The sequence below is a fragment of the Dermochelys coriacea genome, chromosome 6, assembly GCF_009764565.3.
Source record: "Dermochelys coriacea isolate rDerCor1 chromosome 6, rDerCor1.pri.v4, whole genome shotgun sequence".
NCBI classification, from domain to species: Eukaryota; Metazoa; Chordata; order Testudines; family Dermochelyidae; genus Dermochelys; species Dermochelys coriacea.
In genome coordinates, this window is record NC_050073.1 from 64318363 (window position 1) to 64345916 (window position 27554).

The window sequence follows — 27554 nt, forward strand, 5'->3', positions numbered from 1 at the left end:
CACAGCGGGACACACATCTTGAAGAACGCTTGTTACTGCACAAAGCGAGTAACTTCGTCTTTTGCTCCCTTCTGTGCTGTGTGATAGTGCGGAGAATACTGGTCTTAGTTCACAGTTATTGCATATGATTTTGGTGAGTCCATTGCTTGTAATGGATATTGATCCAGTGAAACCCTATTCCCAAAACAAAACGATACATGACAGAGTGACTGACAACTTCAGCTCAATATCCTCCTTGCTTTCATATACAGAAGTCATACTTAGCTCTATTAAAATATTAACTGCTGTGTTCCATACAACTGATGATGATTTTAAAAATGGAAATTATGTTTTAAAAAGTTACATTAAAATAATGCTTTTTCCCTTCTGTTCATTATTACCTGCCTGCAAGGTCCACCAGGTTGATCCTGCTTGCAATTTCAGAGGGGAGATTGTTCTCCAGTATAGCCTGAAGGGAAAAATAAATCAAAATTTTTCAATTCAAATGTATGAAAATACAAGAGGCTACATGTTCTATTGAAGAGTTGTATTTCTGGCACTTCTACTTATTATGTGACCTTAGGCCACATAGTACAGTCAAATCAACCACCCAGTAGTTCTCTTAACTTACATGCAAAGCCCAATCTTATGATCATTTTCTCGTGAGCAAACTTCACTACCTCGTGACTGTATGAAAAGATTTTCTTCTAGACCTGACAAAATCACTATTACTATATTCCAAGGTTCTTTTGTGAAACTACTGAAAAATATCTTGAGTGTTCTAAAATTAGAGGATGTTAGAAGAGCGAGATGGAAAATATCTATTAGATCACTGAGACCATCTTCCTGACAGTGCAGGATACAGTCCCCCAGAAAAAGGATGTATTGTATCAGATACAGCACACTATGCACCAACGTGCTTAGGAGATGAATACAGAGATCCCAGCAAGACAAAAAATTCACAGGTGGCATTAAAATGCTACTCTTTATATTAACATCCTAATCAGTAAGTAGTAACTACAGAGTACAAAAGGTAGTGAAACTGCAAACACATTGCCACACATGAATTTTCACAACATTGTTGGGGTGGTATTGTAATATAAAGATCAGTTTTCAATTTAATTTTTTTTTCCTTTCACAAGAAGCCTTTGGCTTCACTCCTAACCACAAGCAGGCACAAGGAAACAAGATAACTTCAACAAATACAAAGCCTTCAAGTTGGTGTAGGAAGTGGAACAAAATTTGCAATATGATCCAAAGGAAATAAGTAGCATAATTTCTACCGAGGTTACTGTAAAGTAGAACAAACTCTGCACAGTATGCTAAACAATGTTCTTTGGGAGGAGAAAAAAAGGAGATTGGAATTTTTAGCTAACCTGAGTGTAGTGAATGGTGAAGATGGCATGGGATCTGCTGCTGGCATCATGAACATGCGTAGCTGCTGTGATTCTACATAAAAAGTGCACACACAAAAATTCAATTGGGACAGTTCATGTTTCTGAAGTACAAATACAAGATTCAGCTGATTAACGAAGACAAAGACTAAAGAACTGTAGCATTAAATACAGTGGCCAGATTCTTAGATCTGGCCAAACTGTGCCCAGTACAACATCTGAGAAGGTGGAGGGCCAAAGGTGAATTAAATCCACCTTTGCATTTTGATCCAGGGGGCAGTCGAGGGACATATATTAGAACAGCCTTCAGGTACATATTTATGGTGTTAAATAAGACCTGAATACAGCTTGAAAGTATAAATCAAGATTACTTACCTGTACTGTAACTGCGGTTCTTCAAGAGGTGTGATCCCTATGTGTATTCCAGTGTGAGGTGTGCATGTACTCCCGGTGCTTGGGACTGGAAGATTCTTGCTAGCAGTATCTATTGGTCCACACCTGCACCCTGCTCCTCCTCCTGGGCACAAGGGAAGGTGCAGACCAATCGCCTCTCCAGATACCTTTCTACCACAAATAGCCCTAATATAAGGCTCCCCAGCAGAGGAGAAGGCGGCCAGATAGTGGAATACAGATAGGGACCACACATATCAAAGAGCTCCAGTTACCAGTTACAAGGTAAATAATTTCGCTCTCTTCTTTAAGCAATGGTCCCTATGCATATTTCACTGTGGGTGATTCATGAGCAATATTTGTTGAGAAGGAGGGTATAAGGAACTGTGCTGGATCAATGAGAGGAGGACTGCTCTGCCAAAGAACGCATCAGCTGTAGAAGCTTGAACCAGGGTATAAAAAGTCTTGCAAAAGTGTGAACAGAGCCCTATGTTGCTGCCTTACAGATTTCGAGGAGAGAAACAATCTTGAAGTGAGATTACTGCTGCAGCCTGAGGTCTAGTTGAGTGGGCCCTGACACTTTGTGGGGGAGGGGTCACTGTTAACTCATAACAAAGCAACATGAAAATCCCTGAAATCCATTTGGAAAAGTGTCCGAGAAGAGATCTCTTCCACTCTCATACTTTCCACAAAGGATTCAAATAGTCTAGGTGATTTCCTAAAGGATTCTGTCCTTTGCAGGTGGAATGCCCGGGCATGACAGACATCCAGAGAGTGAAGTTTCCTAATCTCAGTGGTGGCACAAATCTCAGGAAGAACACAGGTAAATTAAGTGAGTTGTCTGTGAGGAAATTCCAAGATTACTCTGGGGGGTGAATTTTGGGTATAATCTCAGGGAAACTTTTTATCTATTGAAGATAGTGTAAGGAGGCTCAGCCAAAAGGGCCCCCAGTTCACCTACTCTTCTTGCTGAAATGATGGCAACTAGAAAGGCAACCTTTATAGATAAGTGGGCTAAGGCAAATAAGGCTAAGTGATCAAATAGAGTCTTCATTATAATATTACATTACTTAATTATATACGATATATTATTTTTGTAGCTTTTTTAGCTGTTTTATAAATAAAAGGAGATGTTTTTTGAATATGTTGGGTTTTATTTATTAATTTATAGTTAATATTTATAATTTAATTTTTTATCATGTTAAACTTTGTAAAAGCATTGCGACACTCAAAAGGTTAACAAAGAAAGTTAAGACTGACAAGATGGGTGAGGTAAAAATCTTTTATTGGACCAAATTTGTTGGAGAGAGAGAAGTTTTTGAACCACTCAGAGCTCTTCTTCAGACCTTCAAAAATCAGACATTCAGACCCTCAAAAGCTTGTCTCTATCATCCAATAAAAGATATTATTACCTCATTCACCTTGTCTCTCTAATGTCCTTGGGCCAACATGGCTATAACTTCACTGCATAAAGTTAAGACTGCCAGGAGATGATGGCTGCTGCCCAAAGAGTAGTTGTGTTAGCTTTGCAATTTTGAATTGAAGGTTTAGATGGATTTTTTTTTTTAAAGCTAATTTATTTTAAACATACATTTTCTTATTGTTTTTAATTTATTGGGTTTTTTATGTTATGTTGTAAATAGTTTATTATGAGAGACTAAATAAATATTTTAAAGTTGCTTGGCTTAGCTTTGCTTTCTGAGCTTTTGAATTTTTTTTAATTGGTTTTATACTTTTGAAGGATTTTTTTTAATTGCAAGTTATGAGCAGCTGACATATTTAAGTTGCTCACATTTTTAAACTGCAATATTTATTTCTATATTAAAGCTTGAATAAGTGTTTTGTTTTTTGGTGTGTTTTTTTAAACAGGTGAGAATTCTTTTGGCCTGGGCTTTCATAATAGCTATATTTTAGCAATATTATGTTTTACTGCTGATTATTTTATAAATTACATTTTAAATATTTAAGACTTTAGTAAGCTTATTGTTACATTAATTTTGTTTGACAAGAAATTCTAGTTGTATTATTTTTTAAATTTAGCACTATATTTTCTTTTTTGCATTCAGGTTAATATTTTATGAGTACATTTAGAAGCAGCTAGGATCTAGATTTTTTTTGTAATTTTGATTAAATTATTGATAGTTGGATAATTCTGATTATTAAGGATTTACTAGGCATGACTACACCAAGTGATATTGCTATAACTGGGTTTTATTAAATTAAGCATTTAATATTTAAATGTTTTAATACTTCATTATTTTTTATTATTTAGGGTGTTTTGAGCTTTGAGGTGTTAATTAGTACAACAGTTTTTTTTTAACTGCACATTTCTATAATTACTTTAATTTTTATTGTTTTAAAAGACATTTAAAATGTTATTAGCTACTAAATACTGGGATTGTAATTTTTTATTTTATTTTTTATAGTAACACATTTTTTAGCTTATTTTCTTGGTGGCTTTAAGCATATGTTTTGTTTTTGCCTTTATTTTTTAAACTTAGTACACTTTGCCTGCACAGCTGTTCCCACTAAATAAAGTCCTTGATGGATGGCTGCTTTTCACTTTGGATTTATACAAATAGGTAATATATATTATTGGGCGGGGCATGGGGGTGTTTGTTTATTTAATCTGTCAGGATTTTTTATTTACTTACTTCATTTGGGTTTTTTATAACTGCTTTTTATGCTTTTTGCATTTATATCTCAAGGTGGCACATTTCATTTGTAAAGTTTTAGGTACTAGAAATAATCCTTGTGAAACTGCTGCCTAGATTTGGGCTTTCTTTGCCTTAGGATAAAAAAAAAAAGCAACTAGATACTTTTTTTTTTTTTCCCCCATGGAGGCCAATGGGTCCTATTTTAAAAAAGTTTTAGTTGCATTTAACAGACTTTTGATGTGCTTTTCCAATAATGTATTTATTTATGGCATTTAACAGACCTTTGCTGTGCTCTGTCAAGTGGTTTTTTCTCTCTCTTTCTTTAATATTATTCTCCAAAGTTCCTTCTTTACCCTGCTCCCAAGCCTCACCTTAATACTTCTCTGAGTATTCCAAAGGGTCCACCCTCAGATTTAACCCACTTCTCAAATGTGGCACTAGCTTTTTCAATATTAAAACCTTTAAACTCTTTCAGTGCCATTTCCCTTAATGGTAGGTTGCGACCCTCACACTAAGGGGTGTATACATTGCTTGCTTTAGATGGGTGGCTCTGAATCATGGCACCACTATGTTGGGGTGGCTTCTGAGATCTTACCCACTCAGTACCTATGAGAGCAAGAACTCATTTGGACTATGAACCCATCACTGAGGTTTCTTCACAGGTATACAATCAAACTACACTTGAGTTGATGAGGCTCAGGGTATAGGGCACACCACACATCCTAAGGTACAAAGAATATGTCTTCCTTTATATGCATGTCCACATTACATTGCATTACATGGTTTTGGATTGGCTTGGTCACCAATCCCTGTACAGCATGCTCTGTCCATGCATGATTTACTGTTTACCCCATCTTACATTCCAGTATTATCTTGTCCATTGTTATCTTGTTCATTGTAAATGGTTCCCTTATCCTAGCTAGTATATACATTCTGTCTCTTAGCACAAACATTCCATTTCCAGCCTGCTGATCCATTTACTGCCCTAGTCTTGTCTCACAAAAAATAAGGCCTCACCCATGTCCAATTACTCACATCAAGCCAGGCCTACAATCCTTTACACTGAGAGCTGTGAACCAATCACCCTTGTTCAGTGAGGGAATTACCGAGGCCAAGATGAACATCAAATGGCGGATGAAGACATTCAACTTCCGGAGATCTACAGTGGGTCTCCATCTCCTTTCTTCTTGGGAATCAGGAAGAACTTTAAATAAAAAAAATATTTTTCCCCTATGCTGAGGAGGTTCTATAACTCTCAGATAGAGTACGGAATTTATTTCTTGCTAGAGCATCCTCTCATGAGAGCGGTGCCTGAAGAGGGACCAGGTCCTGTTTTTCATTTTGTTTGGGGGGGGGGGGGGGAGGAGAAGAGAGAGAGAACTATACAATGTAACCAGTCTGTTATAAGATACCAGGCCTGGGAAAAAGGAGCTAGGTGGCCACCAAATTGATACCGGAGTCCTGAACAAGTAGATATGGTAGAGGGACTGATGCTCTTGAAGGTCATGTCAAAAGTTTTTCCCAGTAGGAAGCTGCTGGGGGTGGAAGGAGGACAAGGAGGGATATTATGTTTGCTACATTGCATCCTCTGACACTTCCTGCGGGGCCTGTAACCCTTTTGATGATAAAAGGGTTGACGGGCTGGTCATTGTTTGTAGGACTGAAACTTGTGGTATTTCCTCCATGGTGCTGGAATGTAGATGACCAGGGAAAGGAGAGTTGCCCTTGAATCGTGTTAAGGAATCTAACAACTCATCTGCCTTTTCACTAAACAAAGGGCAGATCCTCCACTGTCTATCATACTTCGTAAGATAACCAGAGGATTGGCGCCATGACACCTGACACTATTATAGAATTTGCCATTGACCAGGAGGCTGCATCTGTTACAGCAACTGAGCGCAGGAAGGAGAATCTGGCTAGCAATTCACCCTCTTCATTGAATGCCTGGAGCTGCAGCCTATGTCTTGTAGGAGTTTGTTAGTGAATTCCACAAACTTCCGATGAAGTGAGCTGTAGCTCACGAAAGCTTATGCTCTAATAAATTTGTTAGTCTTTAAGGTGCCACCGGTACTCCTTTTCTTTTTGCGAATACAGACTAACACGGCTGCTACTCTGAAACAAACTTACTATAATTTAAAAACAACATATTTTGACCTCAAGGCTTAGTAGTTTGCTATGTGGAACTGTAAGCTCAAAGTAAGTATTTTCTCCCAAAGAGGTCTAAGGTGTTGAACTTCCTTATTGGAGGGAGGAGATCCAGGGTACTGTTTGCTTCTTTCAGCGACAGTTTGTACTATTAACAAATTTCGAGTGGGTGTGTAAATAAAAATTCTGCTAAAAACTGGCACAAAATATTTCTCTCTCTTTCATTTTGGAGTGGGGCATAAATGGCTAGAGTGTGCCAGACTGTCTTGGCCAGATTTAAGAGAACTTCCTTAATAGGAAAAGGCCCCTTACTGGGATCAGTGCTCTAGAGAATGTCAGTAGATTATGAGGGGTGTCCTGCATTGCCTCCACGGAGAGCTGGAGCATGTCAATGATCTTCCTCAGTAGATTCTGAAATTGCCTGTAGTCATCAGGTAGTGATGATAAGGCCAGTGCAACTACCTTGTCTGGGGATCAAGATGACAACTCAATCTGAACTGGTGGTTCTGCCTGATCCAGCTCTACACTTAACTACACAAACTGTCTAAAAACTATTACCCAAAAGCTATTTACAGATAATTGCAGTTAAACACAGAAGAAGCTAGCTAATGCAGTGGACACTGAAGAGGTTCTGTCTCAGTCCACAGGCTGTAGAAAGGAACTGGAGAAGTGGTTGGTCCACACAGCCCCTTATGCCCTCTGTTCGGAGCACAAGGAGAATAGACCAATGCATGCTGCTAGTAAGAATCCCTCAGTTTCAGGCACTTGGACACCACGCAACGGGATACACATAAGGACCATTACTTAGGTGCCTGTTTGTGAACACAAGAAGCCTGGGAGGAAGAATTGGAAGTCCTGGCACAGTCAAGGAAATATGATTTGATTGGAACAACAGAGACTTGATGGGGTAACTCACATGACTAGAGCACTGTCATGGATGGGTATAAACTGTTCAGGAAGGACAGGCTGGGGAGAAAAGGTGGAGGAGTAGCACTGTATGTAAGAGCAGTATGATTGTTCAGAGCTCCAGTATGAAACTGGAGAAAAGCCTGTTGAGAGTCTTTGGGTTAAGTTAAGAGGCGAGAGCAACAAGAGTGATGTTGTAGTTAGTGTCTGCTATAGACCATCAGACCAGGAGAATGAGGTAGATGAGGCTTTTTTTGGACAACTAACAGAAGTTTCCAGATCACAAACCCTGGTTCTCATGGGGGACTTCAATCACCCTGACATCTGCTGGGAGAGTAATACAGCAGTGCACAGACAATCCAGGAAGTTGTTGGAGACAACTTCCTGGTGCAAGTGCTGGAGGAACCAACTAGGGCCCTGCTCCTCTTGACCTGCTGTTTACAAACAGGGAAAAATTGGTAGGGAAAGTAGAAGTGGGTGGCAACCTGAGCAGCAGCGACCATAAAATGGTCGAGTCCAGGATCCTGACAAAAGGAAAATATGGACTCTGGACTTCAGAAAAGCAGACTTTGACTCCCTCAGGAAACTGATGGACAGGACCTGTGGGAGGCTAATATGAGTGGGAAAGGAGTTCAGGAGAGCTGGCTGAATTTTAAAGAAGCCTTATTGAGTGCGCAGGAACAAACCATCCCAATATGCAGAAAAAATAGCAAATATGGCAGGTGACCAGCTTGGCTTAAAAGAGAAATCTTCCGTTAGCTTAAACACAAAAAGGAAGCTTATAAGAAGTGGAAACTTGGACAGATGACATGGGAGAGTATAAAAATATTGCTTGAGCATGCAGGAGTGTAATCACGAAGGCCAAAGCACAACAGGAGTCGCAGCTAGCAAGGGATGTGAAGGGTAACAATAAGGGGCTTCTACAGGTATGTTAGCAACAAGGTGGTGGTTAGGGAAAGTGTGGAACCCTTACTGAATGGGGGAGGCAACCTACTGACATATGATGTGGAAAAAGCTGAAGTACTAAATGCTGTTTTTGCGTCTGTCTCTACAGACAAGGTCAGCTCCCAGACTGCTGTACTGGGCAGCAGAGTATGGGGAGGAGGTGAGCAGCCCTCAGTGGTGAAAGAACAGGTTAAGGACTATTTAGAAAAGCTGGACATGCACAGCACAAGTCCATGAGTCTGGATCTAATGAATCTGAGGGTGCTGAGGGAGTTTGCTGATTTGATTGCAGAGCCCCTGGCCATCATCTTTGAAAACTTGTGGCGTGGTCCCAGATGATTGGGAAAAGACAAATATAGAGCCCATCTTTAAAAAAAGGGAAGAAGGAGAATCTGGGGAACTACAGACTGGTCAGCCTCACCTCAATCCCTGGAAAAATCATGGAGCAGGTCCTCAAAGAATCCATTTTAAAGCACTTGGAGGAGAGGAACGTGATCAGGAACTGTCAACATGCATTCACCAAGGGCTAGTCATGCCTGACCAACCAGATTGCCTTCTATGAGGAGATAGCTCGCTCTTGGATATGGGAAAACCGGTGGACATGATATATCTTGACTTTAGCAAAGTTTTTGATATGGTCTCCCATAGTATTCTTGCCAGCAAGTTAAAAAAGTATGGATTCAATGAATGGACTATAAGGTGGATAGAAAGCTGGCTATACTGTTGGGCTCAACGGGTAGTTGTCAACGGCTCAACGTCTAGTTGGCAGCCCAGTATCAAGTGGAGTGTCCCAGGGGTTGGTCCTGTGGCTAGTTTTGTTCCCCATCTTCATTAATGATCTGGATTCCACCCTCAGCAAGTTCGTGGATGACACTAAGCTGGGGGGAGAGGTAGAGATGCTGGAGGGTAGGGATAGGGTCCAGAGTGGCCTAGACAAATTGACGGATTAGGCCAAAAGAAATCTGATGAGATTCAAAAAGGACAAGTGCAGAGTCCTTCACTTAGGACAGAAGAATCCCGTGCACCGCTACAGGCTGAGGACCGACTGACTAAGCGGCAGTTCTGCAGAAAAGGACCTGGGGATTATAGTGGATGAGAAGCTGGATATAAGTCAACAGTGTGCCCTTGTAGCCAAGAAGGCTAATGGCATATTGGGCTGCATTTGTAGGAGCACTGCAAGCAGATCGAGGGAAGTGATTATTTCCCTCTATTCGGCAATGGTGAGGCCACATCTGGGCAGTAAGTTTTGGGGTCCCTACTATAGAAAGAATGTGGACAAATTGGAGGAGTCCAGCAGAGGGCAATGAAAATGATTAGGGGGCTGGAGCACATGACTTATGAGGAGAGGCTGAGGGAACTGGGCTTGTTTAGTCTGCAGAAGAAGAGAAGAGTGAGGGGGGATTTGATGGCGGCATTCAACTACCCGTAGGCGGTTCCAAAGAGGATGAGCTAGGCTGTTCTCAGTGGGGGCAGATGACAAAACAAGCAGCAATGGTCTCAAGTTGCAGTGGGGGAAAACTAGGTTGGATATTAGGAAAAACTATTTCACGAGGAGGGTAGTGAAGCACTGGAATGGGTTACCTAGGGAGGTGGTGGAATCTCCATCCTTAGAGGTTTTTAAGGCCCAGTTTGACAAAGCCCTGGCTGGGATGATTTAGTTGGGATTGGTCCTGCTTTGAGCAGGGGGTTGGATTAGATGACCTCCTGAGGTCTCTTCCAACCCTAGTTTTCTATGGTTCTATGATTACTTGAAGAAGGAGGGAATAAACTATATTTTTGATCCCCATGTGCCTGGAACATACTAGGCCAGGGCCTTGGCCCTCACTCTAGCTCCTCTGCACATCCCCAGAAGAGCAAGTGTGTCAGAAAGCTGCCATAACAGATGGCTGGTGCCAGCTTCATGACATCCTCTGTCACATAGGACCTGTTAGGGCAGCTTTCTACCTCATTTAAACCACCAGAGCAGTGTCAAGAGGCTGGAGCAAGGGCCAAGGATTTGGTTCACCATATTCAAGGGAGGTTGGGAACAATGTAATAGAGTTGAAAAATGGAATTCATTCAACAGGTGTAATTGAAGTGAGTGAACTCCCCACTCCTCCAACATGGGCAGACTGCATACCATACGGTTCAGTGTATCTACCTGTTTTTTTTAATCACAGTTGGCCCATGTCCAGACTTTGATATTTTATTTTAGTTATGAATTGTTGGACCCAAACTTAGCTGTGGTAAGGTAAAAAATTGCAAAGCAGCAGCTGCAAGTTGGTGCCCCACAGCCCAGCTCACAAGTTTTCCACCAAGCTGAATCTAACCCTCTCAGCCACTGCACTGTGAGGCTGGGTGCTAGCTACCAGCTGCCAGGACACTGAAGAGGGAAAAACTTCACCCTCCCACTCTTTTTATTGGTCAGCCATGTCAAAAGGAGGACGACTTTGCTTATGGTAGCGGTCAGTTCCCAGATCCCTCTCTTGGTCACACTTAGGGCTTCACATTAATAGAAAAATTACCCATTGCTAACAATGGGTATCAGCTTCACGTGCAGTGTGGAGCACAGTTTAGCATGGGTTCAGCTGCATCTATGGCTGATAACAGGATGTTTGAGTTGTCTACAGTCTAGGCTATTCACAGCCCATGTGTGGATTTTTGTGGGTGGATGTTATGCTGGTTTTTCATGTTTTATTGCTTGTGGCATGTAGCATGTGCTTTATTATCTTTCAATGGCCCTGCTGACATTTTTATTTACTTTACTTTTCATGTTTCAGAGGCTGTATTTTTGTGTGCTGTGGTATTTTACTTTTCTTTTATGCATTTGAGACTGGACCTGGCATGCTGTACAGAAGAACCTCACTAGTAACTATGAGATGCATAATAAAAAAAACAAGGATAACACAGCACAAAACATTTATTTTTGTAACTGACAATTGTAGCTCCCTTTAATTTACTTGATAGTATTTTATAATACGCTACTAAATGTACTATAAAATATTTTATAAAAATAATGACATATTGGCAATGAGTCTTCATTACATCACTATCCAATGTCAAATATTTATGCAGGAGGTAGGAAAAATTGCCGTTTTGTGCAAATTACAAAGCCTGAAGTTTAGCAAGATACTATCCTATAGATTTTTTTCTGCATGTTTCATTTGTGTTTCTGTAATGGTGAGACTATGCTCTGATTGCTTTGATAACTACATACAATGGAATTTCATTGAAGATCTATCTGGGAAACTCCCTTTTGATCATGAAATGATAACTAATGATCACTACAAGAGTTGAGTGGTAAAATTAAATTCCACTGCACATATTTTATCTCAGTAATATACATTTTTTTAAATTTGTTTACAATGCTTAAAATGCGTGCAATGTCCTTGATGTTCTAGCCCAGTGTTTCTCAAATGCAGCCACCAGTGGATTTTTTTGTGGCCACAACAGCCTCCAAAGCATGGATGGAGACTAGGGTTGCCAACTCTGACTGAAGCTATTCCGAGAGCTTTTTTTTTTTTCCCCCAACATGACGTGTCATTTTCTAGAATATCCTATTAAAATCTCCCGTATTGCTTTCAATAGTCACCAGAAGATCGATGCAGATTCCGGAAGACTCCAGGCCAATCTTGGAGTGTTGGCAACCCTCCCTGCAGCACCCAGCTGTTGCTCCTGAATAGCTGTTACCAAGGGCAGTGAGATGCATCACCTTGGTCTTTGTGCTGGAACCCTGCAGGTCCTTGGGGGCTCCAGGCAGTGCCTCTGGAGACACATGGGGCCGATGTGCATGGTGCTGGAGGCAGCTCTCATCAATGGAGGCAGATGTGGCTTCCAGTCTCCAGGGCACTCCCCTGGGAAGCTCCCCTGCTCCCGCCCGGGGCATGGTGAGCCTGGGACTCCCCACATGGATGCGAGTTCCTGACCCACCTTCCCCAGGGCGGGCTCTCAATGAAGAGCCCTGGGAGGCAGGGACAGACAGATGGGTTTGTCAGAGCGGCCACCAGCAAAAGTTGGTAGCCGCACTTTGAGGCCACCAAAAAAATTGTTGAGAGAACCCCTAGCCTCTCTATTTATATTCATATTGCAACCGTGATCTGCATTTGTAAGCTTTCAAACTACATTCTTTTTATTCACCTTAATGTTAACCTGAGGAGAGAGAAATCACTGGATTAAAAATAAGTCTCTCAGTGTCATGGATTTAACTGGGATGATAATCTCCCTAACTTTTTTTATATAGCACGTTGTGAGGTTTGCATAAAAGTTTCAAATATTTTTAAAATAAAAACAGAATTGTTATATGCAGTGTCTGTTTACCAATCGTTTGACAGTATTCACTAAATACAGAAAGGAAAATTTATCCATCAGAATCAAATAGGAAACATATGAGTCACAAGCACTTTTGTGCTGTACGGGGGCCCTGTGGTTGAATCCAGGCCCCATTAACTTTAATGAACCACTCACTTTAGTAAATTGAAGTCAGAATATTAACCAAACCTCACCTTATCCCCCCCTCCCAATAAATAACTAAAAATCCTGTGCAAAAACCAAAAATCCTTACCTATGTTTTATTTATGCACTCTGGGTAAAAAACAGCTACGTGCAAAGAACCCTCTCCTTTCCTAAACACCAATTACATCCAAATTAAACCCTCAAAATACAATTTATGTGGTGTATAGGCTTGCTGTGGTCATAGGCGCCAGCTTTTTCTGGCGCCAGTGGGTGCTCGACCCCCCCTCTGTCCCCAGCCCCACCTTGACTCCACCTCTGCACCCCCATCCCCATTCCAACCCTTCCCCAAAGTCCTTGCCCCAACTCCGCCCCCTCCTTGCCCTTATTTGACTCCTTTCCCAAATCCCCACCCTGGTCCTGCCTCCTCCCCTGAGCGAACCACATTCCCGCTCCTACCCCTCCCTCCCAGAGCTTGCTACAGCTGTTTGGCAGTGGCAAGCACTGGGACCGAGGGAGGAGCGGAGACATGGCACGCTCAGGAGAGGAGGTGGTGAGATAAGGCAGGGGGAGTGAGGCAGGGAGCTTGGCTGCCGGTGGGTGCAGAGCACCCACTAATTTTTCCGCGTGGGTGCTCCAGCCCCAGAGCACCCACAGAGTTGGCACCTATGGCTGTGGTCTCTGCAGAGGTGAAATTCACCCTAAGTTTATGGAAACATTTCAGCCAGAAATTGTGGGTGCATTTTTACACCTAGGATTTTTGCAGACAATTCTGTGCACCTACAATTTTGCTTGCACATGTTGCTAGGACTATTTTTTGTGCACGCAAAAATTCCATTGTTTGCTTCCAAGTCAGTTAATTACACGTAGCGCTTGATTTGTGTACAAACACTGCATCGTAATTTTAGAGGCTAGTTTAAGGACCCTTGAAAATGTGTCCCTTTATATTAAAGAAATTAACCCAACATAATTTTAAATTTCTGGTATTTTTATTAGGTCTTTTCCATAGGAAAGGATGGTACAAATGGCTTCTGGCCTGTTTTTACAATAGTTCTACCCTGTAGTCAGCCTGAATCACATGATAAACATACATCAAACAGTTTGTAGTAAAGCACAAATGTGTTGTGATTTCAGTAGTCACAAACTAAGCTACACTGAAACTGAATTGAAAACTATACCATCTGAAGAATGGAGAAAATGGAGCATAAAGATTTACTTGGTTAGAGCAAAACATCTCCCTATAGTTCACTTTTTATCCTATATAAAAATATTATGTGTATACTATGTGTAAGTCAGGATACAACCAGTTTTGTTGTAACATCTATGCAAATAATCTTTTAATGAGCCCTTGTAACAACTATTTAAGAGCTACGTGATGATATACAGTATTTTTTCAGAGAGTAATTTGGAAACCTGATGTCATCGCATAGATCAATCATTCTTCATTTCTGTTTAAAGTTAAACGGCAAGCATGTAACATGGTCAGAAATATCAGTAGTTGTGTTATCAAAACTGGGAAAACCAGGAGATACAGAAAAATGGTTGAGTAAAAAAAAAATACCTGTTGGCTATTCCTTCTTCCAGAAGTCCTATGACTTGTTTGTAGTCTGTAACTAAATGCTGAGACAATCCTGTCAGAGGTTTAAAAAGTGAAAGAGAGAGAGAGAGAGAGAGACAGTTAAACAGGTTTTACTCGGGAAATATTGTTTCACTCTAAGTCTCTTGATTCAACTATGCAATAGGGTCACTACCATAACTGGGGAGTACAAACATTCTGTCTGAGATTTAGACCTAGTCTACACACAATTTTTGTATCAGTATAACTATTTTGATTAGCTGTGGGGTTTTGTTTTGAAACCAAAATAGTTATACCGGTACAACCCCTAGTGTGGATGCAGTTATATTGGTATAAAAATGTCTTATACCAGTCTAGTTTATTCCTATTCCCATGTGGGAATAAGTTAGAGTGGCATAAACATTTTATATCAATGTAACTGCATCCACATGAGGTTGATTTTTTTTAATCACTTTAACTACACACTCAGTTGAAGTGATAATTTTTTGTGTGTAGACAATCCTTCAGCCACTGCTTCTGCAGATGTAAAGTATAAGGTTCAGTCCAAATGAATCAGAGAATGAGGAAGTCATTTGTCTGGAGTCTTCGGTGCACACTTCATTAGCTAAATACCATACTGTGACATTTATTTGTAAACTAAACCCTGGATAAAATTCTGTGTCCTATTCCACACCCAAGTGCATCCTGATTATGATCCTAGAAAGAATCAAGCATTAATGTAGCTGCCCTTAGAAAACCAAAAAAGGGGGCGGTCTATCAGCCAGGAATGAAACCCACTAGAGGGCAGTATGCTGCTATGCTGTAACTTTATTTAGCATCTTATAAAATGTAAATTTGTAGCAGACACACTAAATTGGCTTCAATAGACTTACTCCTGGGATGAAACTGATCTCACATGTTGGCACTGTCTTATTTTTGGCAGCTGTAGAATCATGGGAATCCTAGGCCCCACCGTACAAGGCGCAATAGAAAATAATCTTTTACCAAATTGTTTATCGTGGGGTAGAGTGAAGTGCGCCTCATATTTTTTGTTGTATTTCATTAGTACAACAATCCAGAAAACATGTTTTCTTTTTAATATGTGCCATAGAAGTGTGTATAAGAGGGAGGGGGAGGGGAGGAAATGGTATACTTTGTTACCATAAAATAATTTATGGTAATAATATCATTTCTTAAGACTATTTTAAATGAACTAGCAAATTTACATACACACATCCATTGGCACCATGAAAAACAAATAATATATAGTTCTATTGGAACATCTTATCTGCAGGAAACAAAGACTTTCAGTCTTTGATAGGAATCAACACCTAATGCCACACCTTCTAAAGAGACCCCCTTCTAAAAGGTCTAATTTTTCTAATTAAAATGATTTTCCTATCAAGTCAAGATCAATTGCTTACCCTAGTCAATAATTTAAAAGCTAAGCAAGACTCAAATGGCTATTTCAGAGATAGTGGGACAGAGTCTATCCTCAGATACTAATAGATAAATAGACTGTGAATTAGGTCAGAATTTGGCCCAAAGATTTGTTTTAGCCATTTAATACCCGACCCAAAGAAAACAAATTCTCACACCAGCATCACATTCACCCACAACTAAAGTAATCTCATCAATGGACTAAAAACATGCAAAACTACAGGATAGTTTACAAAGCAAAGCATTTCTTCTACTGTTTGACATTGTATTAGCTATACGTTGAACTCCAAAAAATGTAATGACATTTTCCTGTCTGAAAAACAATAGCCAATCATTGTTCAAACAGCACCAGCATCTGCAAATCTACAGAATATGGAAAAGCGCCTTATATTGTTTCTCTAACTCACTTTCAAGGGTTTGTAATCTTGTGAATAAAAAACTAGCTATGTGATGGGAAGGCACAGTAATATTTATTATAAAAAGTTTCCACAGTTCTTACCCATTACATTTATGTTATTGCTGATACTATTGCCTCCAGTATAGAAACTAGTTGATCACAATACACAAAGGTTTATTATAAAAATGCAAAAGAAAAATTATTAATCTTGTTGGAGAAGGAATGCCACGAAGTGCTCTTTCTGCTACTTGGAAAAAGCAAGTCTGTTTTCAAGAATCACAGAAAGATCACAAAAAACTCTGTCTGGATTAGAAATCTCTCTCAAATTAAGACGCAATCTGCCTCAGAAATCTGTCTCAGAGTAACAATACAGATTGCATCATTTCCTGATTTAAAAGAGGCTGATTCCTTAACAGTGCAACCATCTGTAAGAGAATTTTAAAACCATTCCAATCTGAAGCACTGAAACACTTTCAGCATTTTAAATGCTAGAAACGTGCAGACTTTATATATATATAAAAATGATAGTCTGGAAACTATTCAAAATACTTAGTGCTGGCATTTCCTGACTCGACTTGCAAATGGAAAATGCATAACCTCTAATATGAAAGGTTTCAGAGTAGCAGCCGTGTTAGTCTGTATTCGCAAAAAGAAAAGGAGTACCCGTGGCACCTTAGAGACTAACAAATTTATTAGAGCATAAGCTTTCGTGAGCTACAGCTCACTTCATCGGATGCATTTGGTGGAAAAACTGTTTTTTCCACCAAATGCTTCCGATGAAGTGAGCTGTAGCTCACGAAAGCTTATGCTCTAATAAATTGGTTAGTCTCTAAGGTGCCACGGGTACTCCTTTTCTAATATGAAAGTAACTAAGCAACCCTAAAGGGTTTTCTCTTTGGTTCTCTTCCTTGTCTGTTCTTCATCCAAGTATCGACTTCTACACACTAGAGACTACTGAAACAAACTATATAAGTGACACCTGCACTATATGAGGAAGCCCCTCTCCAACACTAAAATGTTTCTGTAACCCTTAAACTGGTGACAGCTCATGCGCAACAAGTATAACGCAAGTACAGATGCAAGTCTTGATATATTGCAATGTACTGTGAGATAATGGGAAATCTCTGAACTTCGCCTATGTTCATCAGTTTAACAATACTCATTTGTTCCATTCAGCAAATTGTCTGGTAGAAGGGTGCAAAGTAAACCATCCTCCTATGCAACTACAGGCTATAATTATATGGCTATAATTCAGAAAATATGTTCATCCAGCTATCAGTAACAGGATTCCTAGGGCATGATTCTGAAGAGACTCCACATGCAAAACTTCTGTGGATTTCAAAGGGCAAGCGCTTACATAGAAAGACTGCAGGATCATACTGTACATTACTGAACTCACAGAATATTGCTGAAACCAATAATTGCTAAGCAGCCCTTAAGCCACAGAGGTGTAAACCACTTTATTTTCAGTGTTAGAAGTTCTTTAAAATCAAGCCACCTGTACTGATCTGCAGCATGAAAAGTGTCTGAACGCTCTCACCCCTCATCTGACATGTGAGCTAACTAACAAGCACACTTCTGCACGAATCCATGTGATCAGCTTCTCTTTATCAATCTCCTACCAAAAAACAAATAATGCCACCTCCCAAAAACAAACAAACCACAAACACAAACACAATACATATGGCATAAATGGTTATAGTTGTTAAACACACAACACACACAGTAGTATACACATACAGAACTATGTCATGTGACTACATACCCCAAGACACTGATTCACCAGTATCAATTCTATTTATGTGGTACAACAGCAGCAGTGTAATGTTACCACATGACACTTCAAACAAGAAGTTATTTCATTTTTATCTCATCCAGCCATTTCTTTCTAAAATTTTGAATCACGTTACTTATTATAAGCAGAGCTGCAAGTTCCTTGCAGAGATATTTATTGGAATTTATGAGTTTGTCATGGGACAAAGATGGCAGGAGTAGGGCTAATAGAGTGCCCAATGTGGATTTTCTCATGTGACCTGAAATGGCACTTTCTGATTTTGTTAACAGATTTATATTATACTTTTCTCATAGTACAAGGTAACAAAAATTCAGGGAAGGGAAAATTTTAAGGGAAACAACAGAACTGCAACATTATAAAGTCACTATCCTAGTTACAAGCAATATTCTAGGTAACATATGGGTATTGAATTCTTATTCAAAGAACTAACAATAAATATAAAATATCAGAACTAGAAGACAGAGAAGACGGAGAGAAGGCTTTGGATTCTTTGACCATGGGATGGTGTTCCATGAAGGAGGAGTGCTGGGCAGAGACGGGCTCCATCTTACGAAGAGAGGGAAGAACATCTTTGCCAGCAGGCTGGCTAACCTAGTGAGGAGGGCTTTAAACTAGGTTCACCGGGGGAAGGAGACCAAAGCCCTGAGGTAAGTGGGAAAGCGGGATACCGGGAGGAAGCACAGGCAGGAATGTCTGTGAGGGGAGGGCTCCTGCCTCATACTGGGAATGAGGGGCGATCAACAGGTTATCTCAAGTGCTTATATACAAATGCACAAAGCCTTGGAAACAAGCAGGGAGAACTGGAGGTCCTGGTGATGTCAAGGAATTATGACGTGATTGGAATAACAGAGACTTGGTGGGATAACTCACATGACTGGAGTACAGTCATGGATGGTTATAAACTGTTCAGGAAGGACAGGCAGGGCAGAAAAGGTGGGGGAGTAGCACTGTATGTAAGGGAGCAGTATGACTGCTCAGAGCTCCGGTACGAAACTGTGGAAAAACCTGAGTGTCTCTGGATTAAGTTTAGAAGTGTGTGCAACAAGAGTGATGTCATGGTGGGAGTCTGCTATAGACCACCGGACCAGGGGGATGAGGTGGATGAGGCTTTCTTCCGGCAACTCACGGAAGCTACTAGATCGCATGCCCTGATTCTCATGGGTGACTTTAATTTTCCTGATATCTGCTGGGAGAGCAATACAGCGGTGCATAGACAATCCAGGAAGTTTTTGGAAAGCGTAGGGGACAATTTCCTGGTGCAAGTGCTAGGGGAGCCAACTAGGGGGAGCGCTTTTCTTGACCTGCTGCTCACAAACCGGGTAGAATTAGTGGGGGAAGCAAAAGTGGATGGGAATCTGGGAGGCAGTGACCATGAATTGGTTGAGTTCAGGATCCTGACGCAGGGAAGAAAGGTAAGCAGCAGGATACGGACCCTGGACTTCAGGAAAGCAGACTTTGACTCCCTCAGGGAACAGATGGCCAGTATCCCCTGGGGGACTAACATGAAAGGGAAGGGAGTCCAGGAGAGCTGGCTGTATTTCAAGGAATCCCTGTTGAGGTTACAGGGACAAACCATCCCGATGAGTCGAAAGAATAGTAAATATGGCAGGCGACCAGCTTGGCTTAATGGTGAAATCCTAGCGGATCTTAAACATAAAAAAGAAGCTTACAAGAAGTGGAAGGTTGGACATATGACCAGGGAAGAGTATAAAAATATTGCTCGGGCATGTAGGAAAGATATCAGGAGGGCCAAATCGCACCTGGAGCTGCAGCTAGCAAGAGATGTCAAGAGTAACAAGAAGGGTTTCTTCAGGTATGTTGGCAACAAGAAGAAAGCCAAGGAAAGTGTGGGCCCCTTACTGAATGAGGGAGGCAAGCTAGTGACAGAGGATGTGGAAAAAGCTAATGTACTCAATGCTTTTTTTGCCTCTGTTTTCACTAACAAGGTCAGCTCCCAGACTGCTGTGCTGGGCAACACAAAATGGGGAAGAGATGGCCAGCCCTCTGTAGAGATAGAGGTGGTTAGGGACTATTTAGAAAAGCTGGACGTGCACAAGTCCATGGGGCCGGACGAATTGCATCCGAGAGTGCTGAAGGAATTGGCGGCTGTGATTGCAGAGCCCTTGGCCATTATCTTTGAAAACTCGTGGCGAACGGGGGAAGTCCCGGATGACTGGAAAAAGGCTAATGTAGTGCCCATCTTTAAAAAAGGGAAGAAGGAGGATCCTGGGAACTACAGGCCGGTCAGCCTCACCTCAGTCCCTGGAAAAATCATGGAGCAGGTCCTCAAAGAATCAATCCTGAAGCACTTAGAGGAGAGGAAAGTGATCAGGAACAGTCAGCATGGATTCACCAAGGGAAGGTCATGCCTGACTAATCTAATCGCCTTTTATGATGAGATTACTGGTTCTGTGGATGAAGGGAAAGCAGTGGATGTATTGTTTCTTGACTTTAGCAAAGCTTTTGACACGGTATCCCACAGCATTCTTGTCAGCAAGTTAAGGAAGTATGGGCCGGATGAATGCACTATAAGGTGGGTAGAAAGCTGGCTAGATTGTCGGGCTCAACGGGTAGTGATCAATGGCTCCATGTCTAGTTGGCAGCCGGTGTCAAGTGGAGTGCCCCAGGGGTCGGTCCTGGGGCCCGTTTTGTTCAATATCTTCATAAATGATCTGGAGGATGGTGTGGATTGCACTCTCAGCAAATTTGCGGATGATACTAAACTGGGAGGAGTGGTAGATACGCTGGAGGGGAGGGATAGGATACAGAAGGACCTAGACAAATTGGAGGATTGGGCCAAAAGAAATCTAATGAGGTTCAATAAGGATAAGTGCAGGGTCCTGCACTTAGGATGGAAGAATCCAATGCACCGCTACAGACTAGGGACCGAATGGCTCGGCAGCAGTTCTGCGGAAAAGGACCTAGGGGTGACAGTGGACGAGAAGCTGGATATGAGTCAGCAGTGTGCCCTTGTTGCCAAGAAGGCCAATGGCATTTTGGGATGTATAAGTAGGGGCATAGCGAGCAGATCGAGGGACGTGATCGTTCCCCTCTATTCGACACTGGTGAGGCCTCATCTGGAGTACTGTGTCCAGTTTTGGGCCCCACACTACAAGAAGGATGTGGATAAATTGGAAAGAGTACAGCGAAGGGCAACAAAAATGATTAGGGGTCTAGAGCACATGACTTATGAGGAGAGGCTGAGGGAGCTGGGATTGTTTAGTCTGCAGAAGAGAAGAATGAGGGGGGATTTGATAGCTGCTTTCAACTACCTGAAAGGGGGTTTCAAAGAGGATGGCTCTAGACTGTTCTCAATGGTAGCGGATGACAGAACGAGGAGTAATGGTCTCAAGTTGCAATGGGGGAGGTTTAGATTGGATATTAGGAAAAACTTTTTCACTAAGAGGGTGGTGAAACACTGGAATGCGTTACCTAGGGAGGTGGTAGAATCTCCTTCCTTAGAGGTTTTTAAGGTCAGGCTTGACAAAGCCCTGGCTAGGATGATTTAACTGGGACTTGGTCCTGCTTTGAGCAGGGGGTTGGACTAGATGACCTTCTGGGGTCCCTTCCAACCCTGATATTCTATGATTCTATGACAAAGGATAGATTTATCTAATGAAGAACTATCTGGCAAACAACTGCATAACTTCCTACCACAGGGTGAGCTGGGACATTAAGAGATTCACTCAGGTCCCAGATCAAGAGAACTCTGGGATTTGCCACCTAGGAACCACTGGAGATGTACACTTGACAGCAAAGCAAAAAGGGAAAGAAACAGTCTAAAGCACTCTTCTCAATGTGGGCAATGATCAGGAAAAAGCAGCAGCTCCTGGTGGGGCTCTACAGTAACTAGGCTCTGGGTAAGATCTGTAATGAGGTTCCCAGCTGAGAGGGAGCCAGGGAAAAAACACAGAAAGAGCCACAGTGAAGGCCAAACGTGTACACTTCTCCTAGATGTCAAAGGATTACAGGTTTGCCATACTGGATCAGACCATCAACTCATTTATTTTTCAATCCTGAATTTAGTAGGATGCTGGTGGTACAGAAAGTCATAGTTAAAATAACCAGAATGCTACCTGGCCGATCGTGTATAGGATATTTGTGTGTAAAATCTCCCTATTCACTCTGCTGGTAATCAGTTTATTCTCTGAGACATGAAAACTGATAACAATGATCAGGTAATAAAAGCAATATTACAGGACAGACTGATTATCAGGAAACTAGGCATCAGAATTTCATGATTCTTTTAATTGGCTCTGTCACTGGATGAACCTGGGCAAGTCACTCAACCTCTTCTCTTCAGTTTCACTATCAGTAAATTGTGAATACCATTTATATACTTCACGGAGATGTTGAGAGACTTAACTTATGTTTGTGAAGCACTTTGAGATTCTTGGATGAAGAATGCTATGTACTATTATTATATCTTGCAAAGCCAAATTAAATTGACTACAAGTGTTAGTAGTTCTAAAATTATCCAGCTCTTTCAAAAATCCAGCCACAGAATTTATCTTGATTTTCCATTTCCCTCCCTCTCCTAAAGAAAAAACCCCCACCAACCTGTGTACGTAAGGTTACACGATAACGGCAAACAGCAGGGGAAGGGGTAGAGGAGAACAAAGGAAACTTACAAAAGGAATGGAGATGTTTTAAAAAGCAGAACAAGCTAGTATTTGATCTGACATGCCAGAACCAATACAATTCTGTCTTATGTGCATTTTACACATTAAAAGGAATACTTCCTAGGTGTCAAACATGTTACAATCCACTTGGCCAATAGCCAAGAGTTGGCACTGGCAGTAATTCCAGAAGCAATTTGGAGTTCTGCCCACTGTGTAGACATCATATTTAGCAGCACATTAAAAGGGAAATGGGTGTATTTACTTTCCAGACAAACCCACCCATATTTATAATTTGCATCAGTTTGGAAAGGTCTCTTCTTCCATTCCTGACCATTAATATGTTTTATATGGTTTTTACATCACTTAGTTTCTTCTACTGCCTGTAGTGCGCTGATTCTGTAGAAACCACTTTCTGTCAATCGCTGACCAAATGTATTACTTTTCAGAGGGCAAACTCAGTATAATGCACTATCAAATGACTTAAGCACCAACAGTTTACTTTAAAATGACATTACACTTCTGATAATAGGGCACAGGCAAAAGGGAAGAGAAAGAAAAAACAGAAGAGGAAAAACCAGAAAAGCAAAAGAAGGAAAGAGAAAAGAAAGACTGAAAAGAGGGAAACAGAATGGAAGAAACAATTTTACATAAAGATGTAAGTTTGGAAACTTTTAATATAAAACTGCATTAGAATGTCTTTATAACTTTAGCAAATATGCATGTGAAAGTCAGCAGATTAGAAATCTGTAACCTACTAATTCCAATGGAAACAAGTACATGGTTTCACAAAAAGTTTCTGACATGAATCTGAAGCTTCTGAGGATTTACAGGCAAACTGCTATCAACTAAACGGCCATTTTAGTTTGAAGAAAGGGGTTACTCCCATTTTCTGCTATGCTTAGTAGGAAACAGATTTCTACCTGGTATCAGCAGCATGGTTTTACATTCTCATGAAGCATTCATTGTAGCCACTGTTGGGGGCAGATTATCAGGCTACATAGATCAATGGCCTGATCCAATACAGAAAATCTCATATTCTATATTTTTATTTAACACATTCACTACACACACATAATGAATGAGTCCTTCCTCTAGAACAGGGATGGACAAACTACAGCCCAGGGCCACATCTGGGCCTCCAGATGTTTTAATCTGGCACTCAACTTTCCGTTAGGGAGTGGGGTACAGAGCTTGCCGCGCTCCAGCCGGAGAGCGGGGTCGGGAGCTTCCCTGTTTTACACAGCTCCAAGAAGCAGTGGCATGACCCCCCTGTGGCTCCTAGGCATCGGGGTAACCAAGCGGCTCCACACGCTGCCCCTGGCCCCACAGCTCCCAGGAACCATGGCCAATGGGAGCTGCAGGGGTGATACCTGTGGACAGGGAAGCGTGCAGAGCCGCCTGGCCACACCTCCACAAAGGTGCTGGAGGGGGGATATGCCACTGCTTCTGGGAGGTGCTTGAGGCAAGCACCACCTGGAGCCTGCACCCCGACCCCCTCCTCCACGCCAACCCACTCCAGCCCTCCGAATCCCTTGATCCCAGCCCAGAGCACCCTCCTGCACCCCCAACCCCGCCCCAGAGCCCGCACCCCAACCCCCTGCCCCAGCCCAGAGCCCTCTCCCACACTCTGAACTCCTCATTTCTGGCCCCACCACATGCCCAGCCAGAGCCCTCACCCCTCCTGCACCCTAACCCCCAATTTCATGAGCATTCATGGCCCACCATACAATTTCCATACCTAGATGTGGCCCTCAGGCCAAAAAGTTGGCCCACCCCTGCTCTAGAATTTCACCCTCTCCAAATATTAAGAATTAGATTCCATGTTCTGCCATATATTTTTGCTGGGAGGCTTTTGAGTTCCTCAAACTACATATTTCATGTTGGCTGTTTAATAACTGGAAAGAGTGGAAATAATAAATATCAGGTTAGGAATGTAAGTGAACATTCATAATAGGCACATAGGCATTCATCTATAACTCGTGCAGAAACTCACTCTCACCTTGCACATATGGACCTGTCTCAGGGTGTTCTCGGACACGAAGCGTATAAGGTTTCTTCTGGTTTGATTGCTTTAACAAATCTCGGACACGCTCATTATAGATTTCAAGGAAACTGAAGAAAAATAAATAAAATGTCTTTCTGGCATCCACTATTCACAAAAAAAAATTTATAGTTGTTCTTTAGACAATAAAAATTTGCACCTGCAGCCTGGCACAGACATTCCATATCAGAAACTAAAGCATTCATCTTCATTACCTTTCACATTATGTCTTCTTACATGTTGTGCGTACAGACAATTGGAAAGGAGCTGAGAAGCAATCAATTGTCATGAAGCAAGAAAATAGCTGTCCCCTGCTGCTGGCTGGTTGGAAATAGTGCTGACAATACATCATCTGCATTGCCAACACAGTATATTTCCTTCACTTTTAATTAACGTTGTTCCCAACTCTTCAATTGTTCAGAGCACAAAACTCCACAAAGTTAATGGTGTTTATGAATAAGAACTTAATGAAATATAGGGTCCAAATTTTGAAGAGTTAAACGAGAAGTGGACTCTTAACCCACTATTATTTAGATGCATATTCTTTGGGATCTAACAGTGAACACACAGCATCCAAGGAACCATACTTGGATTGAAAACTGAATTGCAAGATTTTCCCACCCCAACAAAACGATTGACAGCCCTGAGAAAGAGAAATAAACTTATAAAATAAAATTTGTGTGCTTTGACTATGGAAATACACATTTGAAAGTATTTAGAAACATATGGCCAAAAATAATGAGACACTCCTACCTGACTTCTATTCTGCAAGATGCTGGCTGCTCTGAATAATCATACTCCCTTGAAAAAAGGCCCTGCAAAAACCAAAAGTTTACATTTTTCTCTTAAAAAAATAAAAAGAAAATGAACAACAGTTTAAACAATTTCAAGTTTATAAAACAAACAAATACCTCACATATACGAGGTGTCAACCCAATGGATGCCTTTAAATAAAACAAAAACAAACAAAAGAAAAACAATTATATGATATAATCACAGTCCCAGCGTCTCTTGTCAGAACTCATTTTAATAAATATAAACAAAGCTATGGGGAATGCCCAACTATTTCAGCATCAACTTTCCACTAAAACATGGAGAGATACACAGGCAGTGATTGTGGAGATCACAACACAATCTGCTTTGGAGCATTCTCAGTGCTAGATGTGTGACAACTCATAGCTATTCCAGTTGCAGCATCTCTATAAGTAATCACTGAAAGCAGGGGTGACCAAACTGTGGCTCCGGAGCCACATGCGGCTCTTCTGAAGTTAGTATGCAGCTCCTTGTTTAGGCACCAACTCTGGAGCTGGAGCTAGAGGCACCAACTTTCCAATGTGCCGGAGGGTGCACACTGCTCAACCCCTGGCTCCACCCCTTCCCCTGAGCCTGCTATGCCCTCACTCCTCCCTCTCCGAGCCTCCTACACACCACGAAACAGCTAATCGGGAGGTGTTGATTGGCGGGGCTGCTGGTGGGCGAGAGGCACTGGGAGCAGGGGGGAACTGATGGGGGGGGCTGCTGACGTATTACTGTGGCTCTCAATGTATATTGGTAAATTCTGGCTCCTTCTCAGGCTCAGGTTGGCCACCCCTGACTTAAAGGAATGATATACTCTGGCTAGAATGGTGGCTGCACCTTTAACTGTCAATTTTATCCTCACTGGAAGTCATCTTAAGGCATTTTTCAAAAGCAGTGGTTGCTGAAAAGTTTAAGGCTAAGATGACTCCACTTGCTACAGCACATGGCTTACGTAAAGACTTGGAGCTACCTTCAGGCTCAGCCCTCCCACTCGGAATCTCTTTGCAATAAGATGCTAAGATTTTTAGAAGGTATATTTGAAATGGAACAAATTATGGAAAACACAGCTTTCCCTAAATAAATGCATTTTTGTGGATGTGAAAGTTCTTTACAGACCAAGCATGCTGATTTTCTAGCTATTAACAATGCTAATAGTATTTTACAATAAATGCAAATTATTAAATATTGGATCGAAGTTGGATTCTTCCTGACGCACAAATCACTCTCTCACCAAAGAATCCAGCAGCAACATAAGATATGGTCATTGTAAACTGCTATTATATGTCCAAGATAATCAGACACTAGTGACCTGATTCTCCTCTCACTTACATTAGTTTTACATCAGTATAATTCTTCTGAATTCCATGGCGCTAGTCTTGATTTAGAACAGGAAGAGAATCCGGCCTTAGGTATCAGATGGGCAAAATCTCCCTGCAGCTGCCTGTCAGGTGGTGCTTTTAGTAAGCTAATATGGTCATTCAAGGAACAGCAGAACCAGTTCAGTAAAAATAAGAACCAAATAGAAACTGTACCCAAAGTTCAGACCAACCCTGGACCATTTTTATAGGTTCAAAGAATTTTATTTGAAGAGGGTCTCTCTCTCCCCTACCCTTTACCTGAAGCAGTGATCCTCTCAGGGAGTGGGAGGTACTGACCTGCTCTTGCTGTCTCCTTAAAACATGGTTCTCAACCTGCTGCCCATTCAGCACAGAGCCGTTGCCCACATGACATCCTCAGGGCCATACAGATAGTATTGGATGCAGCCCACTTAACACATATGCAGCCCACAATGGTAAATAGGTTGAGAAACACTGCTTTAGAGACAATTTACTCCCCTTCAATATATATATAGGTTTTCAGAGAGATGAACTACCTTTCCCTCTGGATCAGCAAAGCCAGTAACCCTTCCACTGGACCCACTGGTTTAGGTGCTTTAACACATAAAGGCACACTAAGTGGGGCCCCATAACTCAAATATCTTAGAATTGAGTGGCTTTGAGGAGCATTGCTAATGTTTCACCCCCCCCAAAGCTTCCTTCAAATTCATTTAGTAATTGGAAATG

At 41.5% G+C, this 27554-nt stretch overlaps 1 protein-coding gene across 7 annotated transcripts in view; it reads right to left on the reverse strand.

The window, feature by feature from the left end:
* STARD9 (StAR related lipid transfer domain containing 9) overlaps nucleotides 1-27554 on the reverse strand; it is a 184268-nt gene that overhangs the window by 87421 nt on the left and 69293 nt on the right. For all 7 annotated transcript variants that reach the window (XR_006282342.1, XR_006282341.1, XR_006282340.1 and 4 more), the window contains exons 5-10: nucleotides 25605-25637; nucleotides 25447-25508; nucleotides 24652-24764; nucleotides 14405-14474; nucleotides 1356-1428; nucleotides 381-448 (exon numbers count right to left, since the gene is read on the reverse strand). Coding sequence is in view for 4 of the 7 variants with exons in the window: in XM_043517537.1 (XP_043373472.1) it covers nucleotides 381-448; nucleotides 1356-1428; nucleotides 14405-14474; nucleotides 24652-24764; nucleotides 25447-25508; nucleotides 25605-25637 (419 nt within the window). In the remaining 3 variants the exon portion in view is untranslated. The remainder of the gene's footprint in view (nucleotides 1-380; nucleotides 449-1355; nucleotides 1429-14404; nucleotides 14475-24651; nucleotides 24765-25446; nucleotides 25509-25604; nucleotides 25638-27554) is intronic.